We start from the raw sequence: 24,334 nt of genomic DNA, 5'->3' as shown, positions 1-24,334 counted from the left end.
GTCTCTAACAGCTGTTGTACAGGACAGTTTTGGGATCTCATTTTATAGAGTAACATGCTGAGGTTCAAAGGACCCAACTGGATTGTGTAGAGTCACAACAACTAATTAGTCAAAGAACATGAATCTGAATCAGATCTTGTATAGCTCCAAAAATCTATGTTCTGATCTACACAGAGACAGGGAAGAACTTACCGTCAGAGAGAATCGTAGGTGGTGGGATTATGGACCTGGTGTCTGGGCCTCAGACTCGTGACTCAGCCCCTATGGCACTCTGGGTCACTTATTTAACCTGTGTGAACCTTGGTTTTCCCATCTGTAAAATGGAAATGACGGTACCAACTCACAAGGTTATGGTAAGGGGCCCATGACATGGCCTATAATGGTCCTGCTAGTTGTAGGTATAATAAAATTGAGTTACCTTCTGTCTCACAACTACGTTTTCTCGTTGTTAATCATAGGCGTACTATGGCCCCGTTTGAAGTAACCCCAGCTCTCTGTCGTTAGCATGTATGTTTCAGTGAACACTTTACCAGCTCTGTAGATGGGCGAGTTAATAGTTTCTGTTAAACGTGTGATTGCTCGTCTCTGAGACGGGAGAAGGAAGGCTCTTTGTTCCTGGTATTATCATGGGATTCAATGTGTTCGGCGCCTATTTGTCCAACACTTACTAAATCAGCCCTGTCCTCCGCTCCAGGGCACACAGCGTCTGCTTTCATTTACTGAGCAGGGGTCAGGGTGGGGAGCGCGGTATAGGTATAAGAAGTAAAAACCAAACATAAGGTCAAATGATAAGTTGAAGGAGGAGCACAGCAGAGTAAAAGGTAGACGTGCTGTTTCTCTGAAGGTTTGCTCTGGTGAAGTGACATTTAACCAGGATCCAAATGATGTGGGGAAGCAAGCCCATGGATTGCGCGTGCCGGGTCAAGGGGTCAGACAGTCCCCAGGCCCCGGCTGGCAAGGGAGCCTGCATGACGCGTTTGCGGAGCAGCAGAAGCTGCTGTGCCTGGAGGAAGGAGCAAGGGGCTGGTGGCAGGTGACCGGAGAGGTAGCTGCTGAAGCAGGGAGAGCATGTGGGGCTTGTCAGCCTTGGTGAAGACTTGGAATCTGACCCGCTGTAAAGCACCTGGTGTTTTCAGCAAAATAGTGTCATCGGACACAGGTTTTAGACAGAACACTCTTACTTCTGGAAGAAATAGAAAGGTATAAGGCTTCGAGGGAGCAAGATCAATTCGGAGGCTATGGTAAGAGCAAGAGAGGCTTAGACTAGCGTGGTGACAGGAGAGGGGGTCAGCAGAGACGGGAGTCCCCAGGGAGTAGGTGCTGATAGAAGAGGTCTAAAGACAAAATCCTGGAGCTCCCCAGGGTTTAGGGATGGGGAAGTTGTGCAGAGGAGGCAGAAGAAGTAGCCAGTGAGGAATGAGGAGAACCTGGAGGATGGGATTAAGTGGAATTAAGACAGAACCATGAACTTTGCCAGGCACTCTAAGAAGCAGCTTGTAAGTGTTAGATCTTGTAGTACTTGGAATGCAGACGAGGCAGTTGTAACAACCAAGTCCAAAATAGAGTTAAACAGTATAGAAAATTGTTTGTCTCTCACTTTCAGTCCGCGTAGGTGGCTCAGGGCTGGTGTGCAGCTCCGTGGTATCAGGGACCCAGGCTTTTTCTTATTCAGTCTTAAGAAATGTCTTATCCCCACAGGAAGGAGACGGGGTGGGTGTTCTCCGCTCCTCTCATGGGCCCTTGTCCATGAAGTTTCTACTCATATCCTATTAGCCAGGATCTAGTCACCTGGCCACAAGCCACAGGGGAAGCTGCGACATAGTGTCTCGCTGAACATCTGGGTAGTCACCGAAATTTTGAACTATATACATGAAGGGAGAACAGATTGGAGAGACAACTGCCAGTCTGTGTGACAACCAGTAGGTCTGTCTCACAACTGCCATGGCTAGATAACGCCAGCCCTCATTTCTTAATTTCAAAAATGCAGCGCTCTCTCTACCGATGTATCCTTAAACTCAACGGTAATTTCTCAACTCCCTGATTATCACGCACTTTTCAGATTGATCCATCATGTTCTGCCCTAAAATGTTACACCATAACTTCAAAGCCACTCTTTCACTTAGAAATAATTATAGATTCAAGGGAGGTAACAAAGAATTGTACAAAGAAGCCATGAGCACTTTCCCCCCGCCCCAGTGCTAACAACCCAGACAACCTTATTCAGATCTCACCAGTTACATATGCATCTGTGTGTGTGTGTGTGTGTGTGTGTAGCTCTATGCAGTTTTGTCATGTGCATAGCCTTACTTAACAACCACAATGATCAGGATACTCAAGTCTACTCAAGTGGACCATCACCACAAGACTCTCTCATATTACCCTTTATAGCCGCATCCACCTTTCCCTCACCCTATTGCTAATCCTGGCACACATTAATCTCTTCTATCTCTCTGTAATAATGTTATTTCATGATTATTACATAAACAAAATACATGATATGCAATCTTTTTAGATGTCTTTTTTCTTCATTGTAATTTCTGTGAGGGTCATCCTAGTTATTTTGTATAAAATACCTGTGTTTTTTTTCTTTTAAATCCTATTTCTTGGGTAGCATTCTGTGGTATGGATGACCATAGGCACGTGTTAAACCCTCTGTTTAACATAGCCCGATAACTGTTACCCAGATCATTCCGAGCATCCTAGAAATGCCCTTTGTGTCCTCTTCCTGTCACCGTCCGTTCATCCAAAGTCAGTAATTCTCCTGACTTTTAATACCGTAGGCTAATTGTGTTATTGTGTTTGCGTTTGAACATCCTTCACAAATGTATAATTCCACTTAGGTTGAATGAGCTCTTTGGGTTCTGGTTTATTTTGCTTAACATTATGATTGTGAGGTTTATCCGAATGGCTCATTTTCATTGCAGTGTAGTAATCTATTGTGTGATAATGCCACAGTTTATTTATCTGCTCTGCTGTTAACAAGCATTTTAGTACTCACTTGCTTTTGGCTAACAGTGGCATTGTGAATATTCCAGCATATGCCTTTGGTAAAAACATACATACTTTTGCGGGGAGGTACTTAGGAATTGGTGTGTCGTAGGTATATCTGTCTACTCAGATTTAGTAGATACTGCAGACAGATTTCCCAAATGGTTGTACCAACTGATACTCTGAGCGGCAACATATGAGGGCTTTGGTTGTACCATAACCTTGTCAACACTTGATATTATCTTTCTTTTTTTTTTTTTCCTTTCCCCCCCCCGCCGATATTATCTTTCAACTTTTTCTTTATCCTTCCAGTGTGTTGAACCATGGCAGCCATTGTTTCCATGGGTCACGCTTCATGCTTTAAGCAGAACTTCTTTGTTTTTCTTTTTGCACCACTAGCAGATAGAAAACTTTGTATATTCTTTCTCAGTCTTCAGATTAAAAGGCTCATTTGGCTTTTGAAGTTTCATTCAACAAACATTCGGGTCATAGGAGGCATTTTGGGGTTTGGAAAGGTAGCTAGCCCACAGTGTCTGCCGTCCAGAGGTAATGTGGGTTTCTGAATGAGGATAAATGCTACCGAGTTGGAGAACAGGAATAGGGAGCCTCACACAAACATTTCTTCTGACCGCCCAGGCTAATAGCAAGCCTCAGATACTTCCTTTGTTCTTCTCAAGAAAATTCTTTCTTTGGGGCATTTTTTTCTTACACAAATGGCCCTTGTAGGCTTATTTAACCTTTTCTTCCCTATTAAGTGCTGTCGATTTGAGCAAGACCCATTTGACTTTGACATGTATTTATTTCAGTTAAGAAGCATGAGAATTTCCTGTTATTTACTTTGGTTGCTAAATTGTTTTTTAAATAAATTGTTTTTAAAATAAATGAAGGTATGGTCTAGGATGCCTGTCCTTTTGCAAGAAATATCTTCTCTGTATCTGGATTGTGTCTCCATAAATCTTCCAGATATGATACTATGTACTTTGGCAGATTTCTCAGAAACACCATTATTGCTCCTTTCCAGAAATTTGGAACCATCCGGGCAGATTTGATTGAGCAGATGAGGTTCAAACAGAGACTGAAGGTGATCCAGACGCTGGAGGATACTACGAAACGGAATGTGGTAAGTCCTTTGAAAAACAGCAGGTGCCCTTCTTGGTCCATAAACTCCTGCTGGACAGACTGAGATGGTTTAAAAGAAGAAAATCAGAACTTTTCCAATATAATGTCTTTGAAATTGTGTGATTCATTGTGTCTACCTTCTTATAGGTCCGAACAATTGTGACGGAAACTTCCTTTACCATTGATGAGCTGGAAGAACTCTATGCTCTTTTCAAGGTGAGTTTCAAAGCAAATCCATGTACAGCCAGGGGAATAAAAGAGTTCTCTTTAATGATTCAGTTAGTTCTAGGCTTTTCTGTTAAATTGATAAGGGACAGCATGAAGATCAAGATGCATAAATATGTAGAGCCGAGAGTATAAAAGCGAAATGCTTATGATGAAGCATTCTCATTCGTAAGAGAAGTAAACATACTCTTATCAGTCATTTAAGCCAATGTGGTAGCTCTGTTCCACTCCATGTAATATTTTAGCTGTTTCCTTGGACTTGACCAAAAAGGGTATTACTTTATAATACTCATGGGAATGATGGCAATTGAGTTTAAATGCTGCCTGAAATTATTGTAAATTGTGATTTTTTAATTTTAAGCTGTATTAAAGTGCCTTTAGAGCTTTCCTATTTTAAGCTATGTTAAAGCACACTGAAAAAGAACTATGTAGCTAGAGTCAGAATAAGGCTGTACAACTGTCTAAGGAAAAGCTGGTTGGTTAAATTTCTATGGTTTTCATTCCATAATTCAGTCCATACCAATCTTAGTCCTGAATGACAAAAATATTTTATTAGTAAATAATACAAAGTAGATTTTTTTTCTTCTAGAAAAAAATACTTTTGTCCTAACTATCATTATCAACCTCATAGGCAAAAATGTGGCAGTGAGCAGGAGAAAACTTTTAAAAAGATGTCTTTTATGCTGATGCCATATTTATCCTGATTTCTAATTGGGCAGCTTCTTTTTTATAGTGCCTTTTACTGCCAGAGCTAAACTTGACTGTTTGGAAAACTGCAAAGATAGCAGGAAGCATAAAACAACAAAGATCTGGGTTGAATACTAATAGCTCTTAGAATCGGAGGGTGTGATAGCTGAGAACGTTTTTGCTAATATTCCTGCTTGCTTGTTAGCTACTGAAGAGCACCTCTCCTTTATTTTATATTTTCATCATTTTTTAAAATATTTTATTTATTTGTCAGAGAGAGGGGGGGAGCACAAGCAGGGGCAGGTGCAGAGGGAGAAGCAGGCTCCCCACTGAGCAGGAAGCCTGATGCGGGGCTCAATCCCAGGACCCCAGGATCATGACCTGAGCTGAAGGCAGACGCTTACTGACTGAGCCACCCAGGCGCCCCACCACTATTTTATTTCTTCTTGTTTCACTGGTGCCTACTATAGTGTCTCTGCCTGGCAGGTGCTCTGAACATGTGTGTTGAATAGATAAATGAGTGATCAGTTACTCATCTAGCATAATCTCTGCTTGTTTTTGATGCGGGTGCAAAGAGATTGAGGTCTCACAGCTGGTTAGTGATGCCTGTCGTGTAGCCCGGCAGTGTGACCGGCAGCATGGACCCCACCCCCTCCCCCACCAGCCTCCGTTTGGCACTTGGTGATGAAGTCTTTCTAGTGTGCCAGCCCACTCATATTTTATCCATACACTGTAACTAACTGCTCAGTATAAGCAGGTTATACCTAAGAAAGGGCCCCTCTTGGTTTCACAAAGGAAATATGCAATGAGCCAACCTGGATCAAAACAAAAAGGTACAAGGATCCAGTTAAGATCAGATTTTAAAGGAATGCTGAGGACCAGAAGAAATGTGCTTGGCGGGGTGGTAGGAGATAGAGCTGGGCTTTGGGGTGAGTGAACAGAAGTGGGAGTAGCAGCTGGAGGCAGCAAGACCATGAACAGGTGACAAGAAGGACAGTGACATTAGAAAGAGGAGGCTGCCCTTGGGGGATGCCCAGGAAAGGAGGATGAGGCCGGTTGTGCGCAAGTCCCAGATGTGGAGTTTGCTGAAGCCATGACTTCCTACCTGGGCACTCCTGCACCATCTGGTCTGCGCACCGTCAGGTATCAGGTGTGTCCTGTGGACCCTGAAGATATGCCTGAAGAAAACACACTGTCCTGAGACTCCAAAACCCTGCCCTAAACAAACAGGAGTTCCCCAAATCTGAAGAATCCAAGACTCGGGGTCGGGGCTGGGAAGGAGCCTAGATACTGTGGAACCCAGTAAAAACTTCAGTTATGGAGTCTCTTTTGAGTCTTCGAAACACTTTAATTGGCCTTAAATCAGTAGAACAAACATTGAGGCATCGGTATTCATCAGACCCTCTGCCAGTCTCTTTAGTCCTTCAAACAGTCCGGGGTTTAGTAGGGGGTTTTCTGTAGATAGAAAGGAAAGATGCAGTCCTTTCTCGAGGAGCTCAGAAACTTGGCAAGCCACTAAGCCTACACCTGCACTAATGTAACATTTTGTGTCAACTATACTAAAATTTTAAAAAATAATAATAAAAAACTAAAAGTTAAACTTGGAGGAAAAAGGTGCAAAGGCTGCCACCTGAAGGCGTTTGATGGAAAATGTAGTTCAAGGCCCCTTTGCCCTAGTTTATCTTGAACTCTCTAAATACGTCCTTTGGTCCTTATTGGACGTCCATGTCCCTGGTCTCCACGTGACAGAGTATGGAGGCAGTCACGGAACAGGCTAGTATTCTCCTGCTGGTTGGGAGCAGCGTAAAAGTGCTTGGACCCACATTCAACTTGAATGCTTTAGTTAGAAGGAAATGCTCTGGGCAACCTTTATCCATAGCTCAGGTAAAGAGGACCCCTGGGGAGAGGGGGATCACCAACCCCGCCCCCCCCAACTGAGGGCTTTTGGGAATCCCCTTCCAGCTCAATCCTTGCAGTCTCTCTGATCTCAGCTTCCCCTCCCTCTGACAGCCCGCCTTCTGACCTCACCACCAGGAATGCAGTCCCCAAGCCCTGGTGAACTCTGACCGCTTCCTTCATTCTCCAGAGGCTGCCTTGAGGAAACCTTGTGGAAACCTGGCTTTGGCTCTGCTTCCCGCCTCTCCTCCTTCCTCTCTCTTGTAGTTCATTAGCTGTGATTCCCACTCAACAATTGTGAAGAGACATTTGGGCTTTTCTGCTTTCGAAGTGAGAGCAAAATCCAAGTACCACACATGACGACTGACTCCCCCCTTACACAACTCCCAGGCAAGGGGGAAAGATCGGATTTGAAAGTGCTTTTTTTTCTATTGCAATATTTATACGTTACTGTTGTGAAATACTCAGATAGTACAATAGGGAATAAGGTAAAAATAAAGTCCTCCTTTTCATGCCCCTCCCATCTCTCCCATCCACCATCCAGAGCTAACTGGAAATGTCAAGGAAGGGGTATCCTTCTGGGCTTTTCTGTTACGAATTTTATCTTTGTGGTCTTCCTAGAATGGGTACATGTATCTACCAGATTTAATATGACTTCATGAATGAGAGGCTGCCTTGTTTCCAAGGACAGAAACAGGAAGCTCTTTTTTTTTTCCCCCCCCAGAGGTCTATTCTCCTTACCCTGGTGGTTCCTACTCATAATTTTTCTAGAGCTCTTTTCAGATGTGCGCAATAAGAAGACAACATATTTGTAGCTTGAGTACTGTGACTATGCTATTTATGTCACTTCGGTGACCAAGACTCAGGGGGTGCATGAGACAGTGAACTAGGAATTCAGAAACCCCCGATATCATCATGCTTCTGCTCTGAGGAACGAGTTGACCTTCTGAAAGCCACTCAGCCTCCGGGCTTCCTCATCCTCACCTAGAAAACATGGTGGTCTGGACCTTCCATACCAGATGTAAGCTGCAGAGGGGGTCCACGTGGAGTTAGTGGAGTGGTCGGGCGGAGATCTGTGTAGAGCAAAGAGAAGACAAGGAGCCCTGACACCAGAGCACCGCGCCCCAGGAGATGCATACGGGTTGACGGGTTGACCGAAAGCCCTTTTCCAAATGTCAGGCAGGGCCTTTTCTTCCTGTTACTTGCTATGAGTTCGCAACCCCAGCAATCCTCCTGTTCTTTCCTTTTCCAGGCGGAGCATCTCACCAGCTGCTACTGGGGTGGGAGCAGCAATGCACTGGACCGCCACGACCCCAGCCTGCCTTACCTTGAACAGTATCGCATTGACTTTGAGCAGTTCAAGGGGATGTTTGCTCTCCTCTTTCCCTGGGCCTGTGGAACTCACTCGGAAGTGCTGGCCTCCCGCCTGTTCCAGTTACTAGATGAAAATGGAGACTCTCTGATAAACTTCCGAGAGTTTGTCTCTGGGCTAAGTAAGCAGTGACGTTTTTGCATGACTTTGGAGGGGACCGATGGGGCAGGAACACCTGCCCCACTGCTGGTGGCTCTTGGAGCTGCCCTTAGGGCCCCAGCCCCACATTGCCTCCAAAGATTGGGTTTCTAGGACTGAGGAACACATTTTAAGGTTTGCAAACTGCCAGTGATGATTTCGGTTGTTTTTTGTTTTTTTTAATTATTTATTTGATAGAGATCGCACAGGCAGTGGGAACAGCAGGCAGAGGTAGAGGGAGACGCAGGCTCCCTACTGAGTAAGGAGCCTGATGGGATCCAGGGACCCTGGGATCATGACCTGAGCCAAAGGCAGCCGCTTAACCGACGGAGCCACCCAGGCGCCCCTGCCTCTTTATTTATTTATTTTAGATTTTATTTATTAGAGCATGCACACATGCACCCATGCAAACACGGGTTGGGGGGAGGGGCAGAAGGAAGGGGAGAAGAGACTCCTTGCTGAGCAGGGAACCTGACACGGGGTTCGCTCTGAGGAGCCTGGGATCCGGACCTGAGTTGAAGGCAGACGCTTACCTGACAGAGCCACCCAGCCAGCCCTGCTGCTGACATTTCTTTTTAGTGAATGGAGGTGCTCTATGATGAACGCATTGCCTTCTCCATGAGTTAGTTCTCAACTCTAGTTAAAATACATTATCAGTGAATTTGCAAGACCGTAAAATGCCCAGTTAAACACTGAAACCACAGGCCATGATAACTTTACAAGAAAAAGAAATATTTGGGTGGATTGTTTTTCTTTGACAAAACCTCTATTTACATCATATTTCATAAAATTTTATAAAAACATTTCATAGTGTTTTTAATAAAGGGTTGAAGAAACCACAGCAGTGCTGCAGTCTGAATGGAGGTCCTTTCTCTCCATTTTACCCGGAGGAAGGACGGTCCATCACGAGCGAGAACCCCCCCATCTCACAAGCAGTGCGTGGTTTCCACCCGTCGGCCTCCCTGATAATGATTCTGCATTAGCAGGACTGCCTTGTGTTCTTTTGAACTCTCGCTCTGTTTGTAACTGAGCAGAAGATCTATAGCGTAGTAGAGCCTGGCCTGCCAGATAGGAGGTTGTGGTTGTAGTGCGCATTATGGAAGGCTGCCGGAAGGAGAGAAGGGAAAAAAGTTGATTCTAGGCATGCCACTCTGTGTCCTTGGCCATGTACTTTAAAACGATATGCCCTAGGAAAGATGAAGAGGTTAGTCATAGAGCCAATGATGATGCAAAAAAAGTGCTCTAACTCTTTAAGAATAATGACTAGAAGGCTTAGAGGCCAGAGGAAGCTGATGGTTTTTAAAAAGGCAAAGGGTGTAGCTGAGATGCCCTGAGGTAGGAAAAAATTATTTGTGTAAAGCACTCATGTATATGCTTAAAGGGGAATGTGGAAAAACTAGCCTTTTTTTTTTTTTTTTTGAAGATTTTATTTATTTGAGAGAGAGAGTGCACGAGCAAGGGGGAGAAGCAGGCTCCCTGCTGAGACACGGGGCTCAATCCCAGGACCCCGAGATCATGACCTGAGCCGAAGGCAGCCACTTAACCGACTGAGCCACCTCGGTGCCCCAGAACTAGCCATTTTTAAGTGCAGATGCTGTTCAGATTCTTTAGAACTTGTACTTGATCACTAAATCCAAACAGGGGCCTTTGAGGGGATAGTACTGGTAACTACTGTTTACCCAGCATTTACTCTTCTCCAGGTGCTTACCCAATGCTTTATGTACATTTAATCTGCCTCGGGTGCACAACTCCATGGACCCAGGCACTCCAGGGGCACAGTTGGTGCTGTCACTCTAATGCTTCATTACCCACCTGCTTACTGTTACCATCCCCATTTTCAGTTAAAGAGATGAAAGCTCCGAAAGGTTCCATAACTTGCTGGGACATTAGTTTTCAGCGAGCTGGTACTTAACCTCTTGTTGAACTGAATGGCAGAGCTCGTACCTGCTGGGCCCAGGATTCAGACAAGGGTATGTCTGTGTGGATCACTCACCCTTTTTTCATTACTCTGTGCTGACAACAGCAACAGGATATTTTTTAGGGAAGGGGGAGCTATCAGTTTTTAATTATACGAGTAGCACATAAGTACCTTCCACTTGAAAAAAAAAGAAGAAGAAGAAGAAAAGAAAAGAAACAGTCCAAACAGGGCTAAAGGCCCCTTTGCCCTTTGCCCGTCTTTTCATCTTTTCCACCCCAAGGTAACTACTTATTACCAGATTGGTGGCTACCAAAAGGAGATTTTTTAAAAAAATTAGCTTTGGACAAGGATAAAGAAGAAAAGGAGACCAGCGTGGTGTAGAAAGTGATGGAGACAAATCTTTAACTTAAGTTCAGGGACTCCAGTCAGGAAAACTCCCTTTAAAATCTTCAAGAAAGGAAAGCTATCCAGCATAGTGAAAACACCGGGAAAAGAGTATTTAGCCTTCTCGGAATGCAGTCGCATTCTTGAGCAAAGTAAGTAAGCCTCACCCTAGATACGGGGAGAATGCTCAGAACTGTTGCTAGCTATGTGGGTCAGTTATTAGTTACAGAGACAGAAAAAAAAGGGAAATTCTGCTCAGCCTTTAAAAACTAAAAAATGAATTCTGGGAAAAGATGCATCAGTAATTTTAATGTCAGTCCCCAGAAAGTTCCCTCTAGAAATTCATGAACAGATGGTCTACCTGGAATTAGAAATGAAGGATTACTATCGGAAGCCACGAATGAGCTGTGTCTCCTTTTCCAGTTGTGTTGCTGAAAGGCAATTTCTAAATATGTCATGACGCAGCTGGTGATTTGACAGATAACTCAGTATACAGCAAAAAGGCAAGGGGCACCTGAGTGGCACAGTCGTTAAGCATCTGCCTTAGGCTCAGGTCATGATCCCAGGGTCCTAGGATGGAGCCCTGCGTCTGGATCCCTGCTCAACAGGGGAGTCTGCTTCTCCCTCTCCATCTCCCTCTCCCACTATTTGTGTTTCCTCTCTCACTGTATCTCTTGCTGCCAAAAAAATAAATAAAATCTTTAAAAAAAAAAAAAACTTAAAAAAGGCAGGAGTATATTGAAGTTGGTGATTGGGTGACTGGGTGAACACTGCCTGCCATGTGGGATGGTTAATGAAATCAGTTTCAGGGGAGAGTTCTCTAGTGCATGGGGCTTGATTCTTAACCTCTGACCGTTTCTTCATTTGCAAATGAGTTACTGTCAGGATTAAATTAAATATTTCTGGTAGACAGAGTTCCTGGAACAGTGCCTGACTGAAAAGGCTTAGTTATTGCTGTTACTAGGATTACTCTTCATCCTCCTCTACTGGACTCAGTCAGCAACTGAAGTCTCAGAAAAGGAGAAAGCCAAATTAAAACTTGTAGGAAAAAAAAAAGACCCAATATTGCTCACCAAAGTTTCCAACTAAGTCTAACGTCTGATATTTTGAGTAGTAGGGATCTGAAAGAATGAGTTCCAATGTGAAGTTGACTCAATAAAGGCCAACCCTGGCAGTTTTATAACTGGAAAAAAAAAGAGAGAGAGAGAGATAAGAGGCCTCCTCAGCTGACGCGTGGGCTACAGGAAGCTGAGAGACGGCCAAAACATTAGATGACAAAATAAGATTTAAAAAATAGGACAGGCGGAAATGATTGGCAAAAACAAATTGGTAAGGATAAACCAGAAATCCTAAATTTTAAGAAATGATTATTAAAAAAAAAACCCCAGGGGTACCTGGCTGACTCAGTTGATGGAATATATAACTCTTGATCTTAGGGTTGTGACTTTGAGTCCTATGTTGGGTGTAGAGATTACTTAAAAATAAAAAAATCTTAAAAAACAAAAACAAACCCCAAAACTAGCTAGAGTTTTTACATATGGTATGGTGGGTTCAAGCATGGGATCTAGGGTCAGACAAATCTGAATCCAAATCCTGGGCTTGCTACTTACTAACCTATGACCTTGAACACAGTACTTACCATCAACAAGCTCAACTTCATAATACTTATGTCCATCTCCTAGAATTCTTGTGAGAGAAAAGTGAACTGACATGTTAACATGAGACTTAACACAAAGCAAGTAATTAATATATGTCTGTCATTTTCATGATGAGTATTAATTGGTGTGCAGACATCTTAGGATTTAGTTAACCATGTGGTCAGTATGAAACTCCACAGTGAAAGAGAATAAAAAATTGAATGCAGATTCAGGCTCCATTAGTAGAGGTGTCAAGAACAGCTCTACTATTCTCTGAAGTAGACTAGAGGCTTCCGGAACTCTCTCTCCAGAGAGATATTGATTGACAAGTTGACCCGTAAGGTGGACGTGCATAAAAGTAGGGAAGGTAGAAAGTGGAAAATAGACACACTTGCCTTGAAAAGAAGCTTGAGGGGCGCCTGGGTGGCTCAGTGGGTTAAAGCCTCTGCCTTCAGCTCAGGTCATGATCCCAGGGTCCTGGGATCGAGCCCCGCATTGGGCTCTGCTCAGCAGGGAGTATGCTTCCTCCTCTCTCTCTGCCTGCTTCTCTGCCTACTTGTGATTTCTGTCTGTCAAATAAATAAATAAAATCTTAAAAAAAAAAATAGAAAGAAAGAAAAGAAGCTTGAGGGAGACAGGTGTGTTATCCTCAAAATCTGAAGGATTGGTGTATTGAGGCAATAGACCTATTCTGTTTGGCTTTCAAGAGTCGAATAAGGGGAAGAAAACCAGTTCCAAATCTTTTTTTGAGTCATGGACTCTTGTAGATCTAATAAGGACTATGGACGTTTTCTCCCCCACAAAATGACACATGCACATAGAGACAAAGTTGCACATTTTAGGGGCTTCGTGGACTTTTTGAACTTGAGGTTGCAGGTTAAGGATCCTAAGACTAAAACAAAAACTGCAGAACTTTCAGTATGTAAAGAATACATTGGTGGAATGGAATGCCTCTGGTGGTGATGAGCTCCCTGTCTCTGAGAGTGTTCAAGGAGGTGCTAGACTCTCCTGGCTTTCGTAGAGGAGGAGAGATGCCTACATTTAGGGGACACAGACAAGACATCCCCTGATGTTCCTGCTAACCCAGATTCTGGGATTCCTCTTTTCCCAAAACTGATTAATCTTCAACTAGGCGCTCTAAGAATAGATACTTAACAGAGGATTTTCTAATTCCTGAAATACTTACGGACTTTAAAGGAAGAAGTAACAGGGTTCTTTTGATCGAAGTGATAGTGACATAGTGGCAGGTAGATTCAGATGAATTAAACTGAAGAAACATTAAGGACATCCCAAAAACAACTAAAAGGAATTTCTACAATGAGTTATTGGAAGGAATCTCAAACATATTTTGAGATTATTTCTGAATTCTGTTTGAGTGTTGAGACCCAGTCATACGATTTTTCTTATTAGTAACACCTTTATTATGTGCCAGCCACTATTCTGAGCATTTTATACATATTACATGTTTAATTCTCGCATTCCTTTGATCGTGATGTCAAGACCACTGGTAGAATCTTCTCATTATCATCCGGCCTTATATAGGGGAAACTGAAGTAGAGAGGTTAACTCTCTGAAGGGCATATGGTAAGTACAAAGGATTTGAAACCAGGCATCATGGTTCCAGAGCTCTTAGCCCAAATATGTGCTGGCCAGACCTCCTGTCACGCAATATTTGACTTCAATTTGCAAAAAGTTGTGAAGCCCAGAGGTGTTAGTGGTGCACACAATCCATTTCACATTGATACTTATGTGATTCTAGGTGCTGCGTGCCATGGGGACCTCACAGAGAAACTCAAACTCCTGTACAAAATGCACGTCTTGCCTGGTAAGTGAGCTACAGGAGGAGCCTAACTATAGTTATAGTTATGTACCTAACTATGACCTGGTTTGACATCTTTTTTGTATATATGCATCCTATTTGACACACACACAAAATCACTCACTGGTCACTAACGGTGATCTGGATAGTAATTACCTACATAGGTTCCTGAATCAGTACATGCTTGCATCTGTGGTCATTTACCTGTCTGAGGTACGAATTGTACAAGAAAAGAGCAGACTTCTGCAAGAGAGAGAACAAATAGCATTTGGTAACTCGTGGGATACAAAGGTTGTAAAAGAGAAGAGAGGGTAGGAACCTGAGATTTTGAGTTGAGAAGGAGCCGTTCTAACACTGACAGAAATAAGTAGGAAAGATTTTGAGCTCAAGTTTTTAAAAAGGTTGGCCTGTAGCTGGGATATAGCTAGCAAATACTTTAAAAATGGGGGATTTGCATTAAAGATAGAGAAAGGGTAGAACTATAGATTTGAGAATTATCTTCAATTGCATACAGTTTCTGAAATTTGCTTTGTGAAGCAGCATTTCACAGAATTTAGGGAAATCTTACGAAAAGGAAGATTTAAAGGGACACTTTGGTGTGAGGTTGTTAAAAAGGAATATGGAGTAAAAATGGAGTGAGTCCCCCAACCCTCATAAGGCGTTCAGGGCCCCTGGTGATGTGCCCCACTCTACCTTTGTACCTTCAGCTTCTCACCCTCCCCCTTGTCACTTCTCTAACAACTAACACACATTTTCATTAAGTCATAGCTTTGCCGATATGACAGTTACCTCTCCTCCTCTCTCTAGAACCATCCTCTGATCAAGACGAGCCAGATTCTGCTTTTGAAGCAACTCAGTACTTCTTTGAAGACATCACCCCAGAATGCACACACGGTAAGTGGCTTTCGTCGCTAGGAGTACTGTATTTCTTTTCTCCACAGCCCCCTGTCACTGGAAACAGTTGCCCCCAAAGCCAGTCAGTCAGAGAAGTATACCAATGCAGTGGCCTGTGTTACTTTCTTTTCATATATCTAAAGTCAGGCAACCAACTACTGGGGAGTGGGTCCTTGGCCCACAGAAGGGACCATGTACACCTTGTCCCCCTGGCTTAGAGGAAACATGGCCCAAAGAATGATATATTTTGCTCCCCTGTCCCTGCTCTAGTCAGGCTCATTAAGAACATCTTCCTATTATTAGGCTGCTCTCCAGAATCAGGACATGTCTGCCAAAAAGAGTTCCCTTGTTTCTGTCTTTGCCGTCAGCAAACTCCAGCCCATGGGCCAAATGTGGCCCACGGTCTGTATGTACAACCTGTGAAGAATGTTTTTTTTTTCCTTTTTTTTTTTTTTTAAGATTTTATTTATTTATTTGACAGAGGAATCATAAGTAGGCAGAGAGGCAGGCAGAGAGAGAAGGGGAAGCAGGCTCCCTGCAGAGCAGAGAGCCTAATGTGGGACTAAACCCCAGGACCCTGAGATCATGACCTGAGCCAAAGGCAGAGGCTTAACCCACTAAGCCACCCAGGCGCCCTGGTTTTTACATTTTTAAGTGGTTTTTAGAAATCAGAAGTGAAATAATATTTTATTAAGGGGATAAATTATATGAAATTTAAACTTTCGTGCCTAGAATAAAGTTTTATTGGGACACAGCCAAGGTGTTCGTTTGTGTATTGCCTCTGGCTACTTTCATGACAGAGGGGTAGAATTGAGTAGTTGAGAAAGAGACCGTACGGCCTGCAAAGCCTGAACTATTTACTCTCTGGCCCTTTACACAAAAAAAAAAGAAAAAAAAAAAAAATGTGCTCACTTCTGCTCACCTTCTCATAGATCATCAGTGAAGCTTCGTGGCTTCACCCAAGTCCTAAAATAAAAGTGGTTGCTCCCAGGTCCCTTTGGCTCTTAAATCTTGCCATTCCAAAATAAACGCAGTGTAGGTCAGCTTTTTTTTTAAATATTATTATTATTATTGGAGTATAATTAACATATAACATTAGTATTAGTTTCAGCTGTGTAACATGATTTATTCTGTTTATCACTCAGTGCTCATCACAATAAGTGTAGTCACCATCTATCATCAAACTCTCTTACTCTGATTGAGCAGAAAGGGGTGCACTGGATCCAGCCTTATTGGCTGTAGGAGTTAAGGGTAGGATCTGTGGACAGAATGTACTCTCCTGCTCTGTATGTTGTTACCCAGGTGACCTCTGGTGGGTCCTGGTATTTCCAAGTCTCCATTTCCTTCTGTGAAAATGGAGCTGATAGCTGCTCTCTTGGGTGTAGTATGGATTTAATGAGATCATGCAGGAAGGCTTTCAGCATGGTGTCTTAGCGTGTCCTACCCTATTCTTAGCTTTGTTAGCAATAGTATTTTGGCTGCAAAACGTGAACCCTATCTTTCTTCGTAAACACTCATTTCAGAAAAGGATCCACTTGTTTCGGAATCTTCCAGAATCCTTCAGCAGGGCTCACATGCCAATAGCCATTAATCATCAGCAAAAGTTGCTTTTCTAAAAATGGTTTTCTAACTCCAAAACCGCTGTTGCTTTGTGTTGAAATTCTAAAAATATAATATATAAAACAAGCTAAAGATAATCTTAAAGTTTTGTGATATAAAGATGACAATATCTTGGGGCGCCTGGGTGGCTCAGTGGGTTAAGCAGCTGCCTTCGGCTCAGGTCATGATCTCGGGGTCCTGGGATCGAGTCCCGCATCAGGCTCTCTGCTCAGCAGGAGCCTGCTTCCTCCTCTCTCTCTCTGCCTGCCTCTCTGCCTACTTGTGATCTCTCTCTGTCAAATAAATAAATAAAATCTTTAAAAAAAAAAAAAAAAAAAGATGACAATATCTTGAAATAATTTCTTTTCTGTCATTTTTCTACATATAACAGGTCATTATAATAATATGTATGTTTATATATTAAAAAAATCCAGTGAGGATATTGCCATGTTATGAAACATTCTCTGAAAATGTGGGGTTTTTTGCTTGTTTGTTTGTTTTGAAAATATGGTTTTTAAATGGCTGTACTATATCTATGATATGAACTTTCCATATATTAAATACTTTTAAATATCTGCTGGTTTCCTAAATCATTTTCAACATTAAGAGGAGAAGAACTTCTTGGTGACATATAGTATGTCGTTCTCACTTTATCTTAAAAGCTGCTGAGATTAACATGATTCTGAATTCACCGAAGGTCCCATATCTGGCGAACCAGCCACCTTCTGGATGATGGAAGAATGCTGGAATGCGTTCTGACAGCTGACAAACTGAATGGGAACCGGGAGGAGGTTCTGCACCGCTCCCCTTTGAAGGCCTTATGTGCCCTGTGATGTCCCATTTTAAGAAAAAGGAAAACAGTTACAAGTGGTTTCCTTGAAAGTCATATCTTTGAAATGCCAGATTATGAATGTAAGGAATTTTGTAGGATTTTTTGATTTACTTTTTATCCACGTAGATTTTTATTTCTTTTTTCAAAAGTTCTTGATCTTTTGCAGGGCTTGACAGAAAACGAGGCTCGTTAAGATGATGATGAAACAGAGAGGGAGGGGAAATCAACATTCATTAGGCAACACCACCATTTTTTTAAGTGCAGAAGACCACATGACATCATTCCTTTAATTCCTAATTCTACACTGAACCCCAGTTGCGAAAAATAACTCTGGGGGAACTATTACCGAGAAATAGAGCTGTCAGATAAAACATGGAACACCTAGTAAAAGCTAAGTTTGAGATAAAAACTTAGCTTTTACTAGGTGTTCCATGATCCAGTGATCCAAAGATCATTTGTTTAGCACGTGTATGTTCCATGTGCTAAACAAAAAAGATGCACTTCTACTGAAGCATTATTGGTTATTTATCTCAAATTCAAATATAGCTCCCTGTACTGGGTTTTGATTTTGGTGTGGTTTGGTTTGGTTTGCTGAATCGGGCAACCCAACCTCGAGGTTTCTCTATTTCCTACTACAAATGCTGGACCTCTGGGTTTATTGCATAACCTTTTGCTCTTTTTCTTCTATTTCTTGGCAGTGGTTGGGTTGGAGAGCAGAAGGAAACATGGCGCAGAAGACGGCTTCGTCACAGTGAGTCTCCAGCCGGACAGAGGTGAGGACGCTGTCCTCCGCATGTTTACCTTCCTGCGGGTTGGACGCTTGCTTCTTGGCCTTTAAATGCTTATTTCTCAACACTTGGGTTTTAGGGAAGAGGGCAAATTCTCAAGAAAATCGTAATTATCTGAGACTCTGGACTCCAGAAAATAAATCAAAATCAAAGAATGCAAAGGATTTACCCAAACTGAATCAGGTAGGTGTTTAACATTTCAGTTTCTTCATTTCGAAGCTTGAAGCTCTGTTTTCCAGTCATAGATAAATGTAGCAGAAGTCCCCCTCAAAGAGAATAGTAACTCGGAATATTGAATTAGGATCTGTTTGGATGCATTTTTTGCATGTTTTTGTGAATCAAAAATGGGCTCCGTCATGAGAAGGTGAACCCCACCGAGAAAATGTGAGTCACAAAATACTCAGTTTTGAGAGTACAGGCATTCTCATTTTAGGTATTAAGAATACCCTCAGATATGCAAAAGACAAGTTCATGCTGTTTGCAAATCACTGTGCTTGGCTATAGAGGTATCTAACATATTTGCTCCTTAACAAGCTGAAACGTCAGGCAACAAATAAAACAATGTAAGTAATTGTAAGGCAGGATGACAATGCTGAGTTTCCTGTGGGGAGAGCAGATAAACCATGTGGGTGGGGCGGCAGATGTGTCATGGGGGAGGGGACTGGAGCCTCCCCATGGCTACATATCGAAGTGTAGCTGGTGTCAGCTGGTGACATATAGTACGTCATTCTGCTACTACATATTGAAGTGTGTAGATGTGAAGTGAGATGACAAAATTAATTTATGGTACTTGAACAGAGGGGGAAGAGTTAGTGGAGCAATTGTCTGACCATCATTCTTGACTCCTGGTGACAGGTACATGAAGGGTTATTATCTCATTCTTTCTATGTTTATGGATGTTGGAAAATTGTCAAATCAAGTGGAATGCAAACATGAATAAAGAGAGTTTAAACAACCCATCAATTCATCTGACATCTGGGACTTTTCCAGAGTCTTTCAGGAGCCCTAATATTTTTTTTAAAGATTTTATTTATTTTATTTGACACAGAGAGAGCACAAGCAGGGGGAACGGCAGGCAGAGGGAGAGGGAGAAGCAGGCTCCCCGCTGAGCAGGGAGCCCAATGTGGGGCTTGATCCCAAGACCCTGGGTTCATGACCTGAGCAGAAGACAGACGTTTCACCCACTGAGCCACCCAGGCACTTCCAGGAGCCCTAATACTAAATCGCTTTGCAGTCTGCTTTAGTCCTGCCTCGGTGCCTCCCATGAGATTCTCACATCCTTTGTGTTTTTCCAAATCCCTTTTCAGGGCCAGTTTATCGAGCTGTGTAAGACCATGTACAACATGTTCAGCGAAGACCCCAATGAGCAGGAGCTCTACCACGCCACGGCAGCGGTGACCAGCCTCCTGCTGGAGATCGGGGAAGTCGGCAAGCTCTTTGTCACCCAGCCTGCAAAGGAGGGTGGCAGCGGGGGCAGCGGGCCCACCTGCCCCCCGGGCATCCCGGGCATGCTCTTCCCCAAGAAAGGGCCCAGCCAGGCCTACGTGGTGGAGTCTGTTGAGCCCCTCCCGGCCAGCCTGACGGTGGAGGGTGAGGAACACTCCCTAGGAGGCCAGATGGAGGACATTAAGCTGGAGGACTCCTCTCCCCGGGACAACGGGGCCTGCTCCTCCATGCTGATTTCCGACGACGACACCAAGGACGACAGCTCCATGTCCTCGTACTCAGTGCTGAGTGCCGGCTCCCACGAGGAGGACAAGCTGCACTGCGAGGACATCGGGGAGGACACAGTCCTGGTGCGCAGCGGCCAGGGCACGGCGGCACTGCCCCGGAGCACCAGCCTGGACCGGGACTGGGCCATCACCTTCGAGCAGTTCCTGGCCTCCCTCCTGACTGAGCCGGCCCTGGTGAAGTACTTTGACAAGCCCGTGTGCATGATGGCCAGAATCACCAGTGCAAAAAACATCCGGATGATGGGCAAGCCCCTGACCTCGGCCAGTGACTATGAGATCTCCGCCATGTCGGGCTGACACCTGCGCCTTCACTGGGGACGGGTGGGGTGAGGGAGGGGAAGGGTTTTGTTTTGTTTTTAAATGTTCTGTGTTGGGGTTTCTTTCTTCCTTTTAAATTAAATATTTATTAGTACGTGGCTTGAAGCCTCGTGTTTTCATAATATAATACAATGAAAACCGTTGGAGAAATATTTAAACGCCTCGATGTAGGTACACTGTCTTGGGGGGAGGGGGATTTACCAGAATACAGTTTATTCCGTGAATTCCAAACAGAGATGAATCTGTCCGTGATATGTGTGTATTTTAATCTTGCTGTTGAGCTGTATACGTGGTTTAAAAAAAAAGTGCTGTTTAATGCTAAATAAGGCAACGGCCATTTGTGTATTTGGGCTTTCTAAATGAACCTGGATCCATAGGAAAATGAAATGCCACGAACATAAGAATGTTCCCAAAAGAAAAAGGCAGTGTCAGCTGAGGGAAATTCTATACCATCGGAGGGAGCATTCAAAATGTTTTTTAAGATTTGAAATACATTTCATAAAATTCCTCTATTCAGAAATCATATTCGACAGATGTTTCCTTTCAAGGGGGAAATGTTTGAGGTTCTAAACAATTATAAACGTGTAAATGATTTTTACATGATGCCAGAATGACACTTCTATTTGATCAATCTGGACCAATACCAGGCTGGTTTTGCATTGGAAAACTATTCTGATTATTTAAGTCAGCTGACCAGAATTCAGGGAAAATGAACAGTCTTTTGTTACAGAGAATCTGAAAATGGCAACAAAGATGACAGAGGGCTCAGGATTTTTTTTTTCTTTCTTTCTTTTCTGGAAAGAGTAAAAGTACTGATGCTTCTGATACTGGATCTTCAGCTTCTTGTTACTCACTGCAAATAAAGCAAAAACTAAAACAATAAACTTTATCATTTCTATACTCTCCATAGATTCAAGAAATCATGCCATGTATCGCTTATGATCATCTTTCCAGTTAAATCAATGTAAAGTAGAGATCATGTAAACTTTAAAAAAAATCTGCAAGATAACGTACCTGAATGTTTTAAAGCAGAACTTGTCACTTTATTAAGAGAATAGGATGCTCTATCTATTTCCTGAATGGATGTAGAAAAGAAGACTAGCGCACCTGCACTTTGGATTCTTGCTTTTTCTTTTTTTTTTTTTTTTAAATTTTATTACTATTACAGTTTTGCCTTTTACAGACACTGAAGGTGTTCTCTCCTGTTGAATCATCATCATGGTCACATTTTCTTTGCTTATTCGGCGTTCCTGTCAACACATTCCTTTATGACTCCTTGTGTTTTTATTTTAGCTCTTGCTGCTGTTTTTTATTTTGTTTACAGAATGATTTTTAAACTGTCCGATGAAGTAGTGTTAACCTCAAGTAGGACCAATGTGAACAAATAAAATACATCAGATATTCAGATATGGCTTTCATCTCAGTGCTTGAGTTCCTGCTTAAGGCAATAACGTGACTCCACAATGTTGTGGGTGGTGGGGGGGGGTCGCGATTCTATTTGGGCAACCATTTTAAGTAAACCAGGGCTTACAGGCAAATATTTTGAGATAAGAAATATTATCCAGTGATCTACGCTTGAATGGGTATATTTAAAATAAGAGAATGCTTATCTAATTATTTAACTTAAACTGCAAAAGAGATTAAAGGGTGAAAATCCCTCGTTTCATCCTCATTAATACATTGTAGTACCATTGGGTTTTTATCTAGTTGAGTGACCAGTAATTTATTTCACTTAACTTTAAGATGGTTACACATTATTACGTCACGTGTTTTCTACCTTTAGGGGCACCTGGGTGGCTCCGCCGGTTGGGTGTCTGCCTTCCACTGGGGTCATGATTCTAGAGTCTTGGGATCGAGCCCCATGTCGGGCTCCTTGCTCAGCGGGGAGTCTGCCTCTCCCTCTCCCTCTGCTCCTCCCCCACTCATGCTCACTCTCTCTCACTCACTCTCTCAAACTCTAAGGAAGGAAGAGAAAGAGAAAGAAAAAGCGGATATTCCTGCTCACCTCTACCTTGCCAAAATCAAAGATGGATTGGGGAGGGGCGTAAGAATGCGTTTAAATGTCTTGCCCTAGATAAACCAGAGGAGTCAGGACTCTCCAGAACTGCTGAGAAAGGAGCCTTGAACGGTGTGTCCTGAAAGCGGGTATCTCTGCGGATGCCAGGTTGTAATACCACCCTCACCGGTTCACAGTGCGTCACCGCAGGCACACACTCCATAATGGCCGTGCGTAGTCCACCTGCTTCTCGAAGCTACAGGAGCCCTGAGCCTTGGAGATGGTTATTTACTGCTTAGCCCACGAGACAAACAGGCCTGTCAGCCCACCCTCCTCAGCCTCCAGAAGGCGGTTAGTGCATTTCAAAGAGCATTTTCTGAAAAAAGTTTCAAGTTTTAATGGTTCTGTTGTGTCTTTTTAGTTTCTCCTCTTGAGCTGACGGTGATTGACTCTTAGTGGTCCCCTTTGAGCTGGCTCTGTGATGACGAGATTCCCAGGCTAATGTTCATTACACCCTCCAGATGGTGGCTCTTGTGTCTACCCTCAACAGCTTGACCTGGCATCCCCGTGAGCTCCGAGCTACAGAGCGCTGGGCCTTGGCCTCAGTGGAGCTTTTACCTATGAAAACTCCAAAGAAAAAGCTACTGCTTGGGGAAAGGAAGAAACCACTTGGGGCCTGGAGGCTAGGGAAGTGGGTGGGCCAGAGAAACCACAGATCTAACCTTGTTCCATCCAGCATTACTTCAAGTCTGATTCCGGAGAGGAAGGGGACAGCTACGTGGAAGGGCCAGCAAGACAATGAGAAGGATGAGGGGCGCACAGCATGCTCATCCCCCTTCGAGGTATGTGGTGTGGAGACCCAGGCAGCCAGGCAGATGGCAGCTCTTGGTGCTCGTACTTTTCCTGTCCGCAGGGATTCAATAGCTGCCTCCCAGTTGTGAGCTGATCTCTGCCTGAAGCTTTGTCTCAGGGGCCAAAACGTAAAGCTACTTTCGTTCTTGAGTCTAACGGAGAGAAACTCATGGGGAGTGTCAAAGCTGCCTCATTTCAGATACCTCTGGGGGAAGAGCCGCTGAGTGGGCACTCTTCACTCCCCATCCCAGAGGAAGGCGCCTCTGTTACAGTGAACTCTTTAGCAGTGGATGTGGTGAGTACAAAGCATTGCACCCAATTTTCTGCTTTAAGATGACTTTACATAACGTTCAGGGCCCTGTGCCTTTTGTTGAACACATTCTTGACAGTCTAATTCCTTAAAAGGAAAGCTTAGGGAGCCAGACAAAGGAATCAACAGATGGGCACAGGCTGAGCTTAGAAGGTAAGGACCAGGTTTCTCTACCTGTGATCTTTGTTGATGTGCCTGGTTGCCCGGAGGAAGCTAGAAGCAGCTAGAAGCAACGTGGCTGAGAGGAAGGCTGCAGATGAGGGCTTTCTGGGTTGACAGCTGCTTCCTCTCCCCCCCCCTTCACAGAGGGGCCAGATCTGACTCTACAAACTGAAATCCTTAGACTCCTTGAAGGGCAGGTACCAGCTAGACTGAAGTCACGTCACTGGGACTGGACTGGAGAATCTTTTGAGTCCTCGGGAAAAGAGCCAGTGAATTTACGTTATTTCATGATTATCGCCCAGCTCCTATGCTGTTTTAGGCACCCAGAGTACAGCAGCAAATGACACAGATCAGAAGTCCCTGTCCTTAAGAGAAATTTACACTCTGATAAGGGAAATAGACAATAAGCGAGATAAATGCCATATATGTTATGTGAGTGACATGGGCATTTAAAAAAAATAAAGACGCAGGACTTGAAATGCTGGAACTCTCAGGGAAGAGTACCTCATAGAGGTACCTTTTGAGTGAGCCACACCCATACCTGAGGGAAGAGCATCTCAGACAAAAGAAACCACAAGTACAAAGGCCCCTGAAGTAGGAAGCTGCCTGGTAAGTTGGAGGCAAAAGAAGGATCTGTGTATGAGCAGAGGAAGACATTAGCCATGAG

General features: G+C 43.5%; 1 protein-coding gene across 1 annotated transcript in view; it reads left to right on the top strand.

Annotated features, from left to right (window-relative positions):
• Nucleotides 1–21,754, top strand: part of TBC1D9 (TBC1 domain family member 9) — a 121,296-nt gene extending 99,542 nt beyond the window's left edge. The window contains exons 14-21 of the mRNA XM_032333469.1: nucleotides 4,010–4,108; nucleotides 4,255–4,323; nucleotides 8,168–8,408; nucleotides 14,124–14,189; nucleotides 14,991–15,077; nucleotides 18,207–18,281; nucleotides 18,376–18,479; nucleotides 19,604–21,754. Coding sequence (XP_032189360.1) covers nucleotides 4,010–4,108; nucleotides 4,255–4,323; nucleotides 8,168–8,408; nucleotides 14,124–14,189; nucleotides 14,991–15,077; nucleotides 18,207–18,281; nucleotides 18,376–18,479; nucleotides 19,604–20,326 — 1,464 coding nt within the window. The 3' untranslated portion in view covers nucleotides 20,327–21,754. The remainder of the gene's footprint in view (nucleotides 1–4,009; nucleotides 4,109–4,254; nucleotides 4,324–8,167; nucleotides 8,409–14,123; nucleotides 14,190–14,990; nucleotides 15,078–18,206; nucleotides 18,282–18,375; nucleotides 18,480–19,603) is intronic.
• The last annotated feature ends 2,580 nt before the right edge of the window (nucleotides 21,755–24,334 follow it).

Source organism: Mustela erminea, chromosome 2 (assembly GCF_009829155.1).
Source record: "Mustela erminea isolate mMusErm1 chromosome 2, mMusErm1.Pri, whole genome shotgun sequence".
Taxonomy (NCBI): domain Eukaryota; kingdom Metazoa; phylum Chordata; class Mammalia; order Carnivora; family Mustelidae; genus Mustela; species Mustela erminea.
The sequence above is the reverse complement of the archived record's forward strand: the minus strand, read 5'-3'. Positions and strand labels throughout refer to the sequence as shown.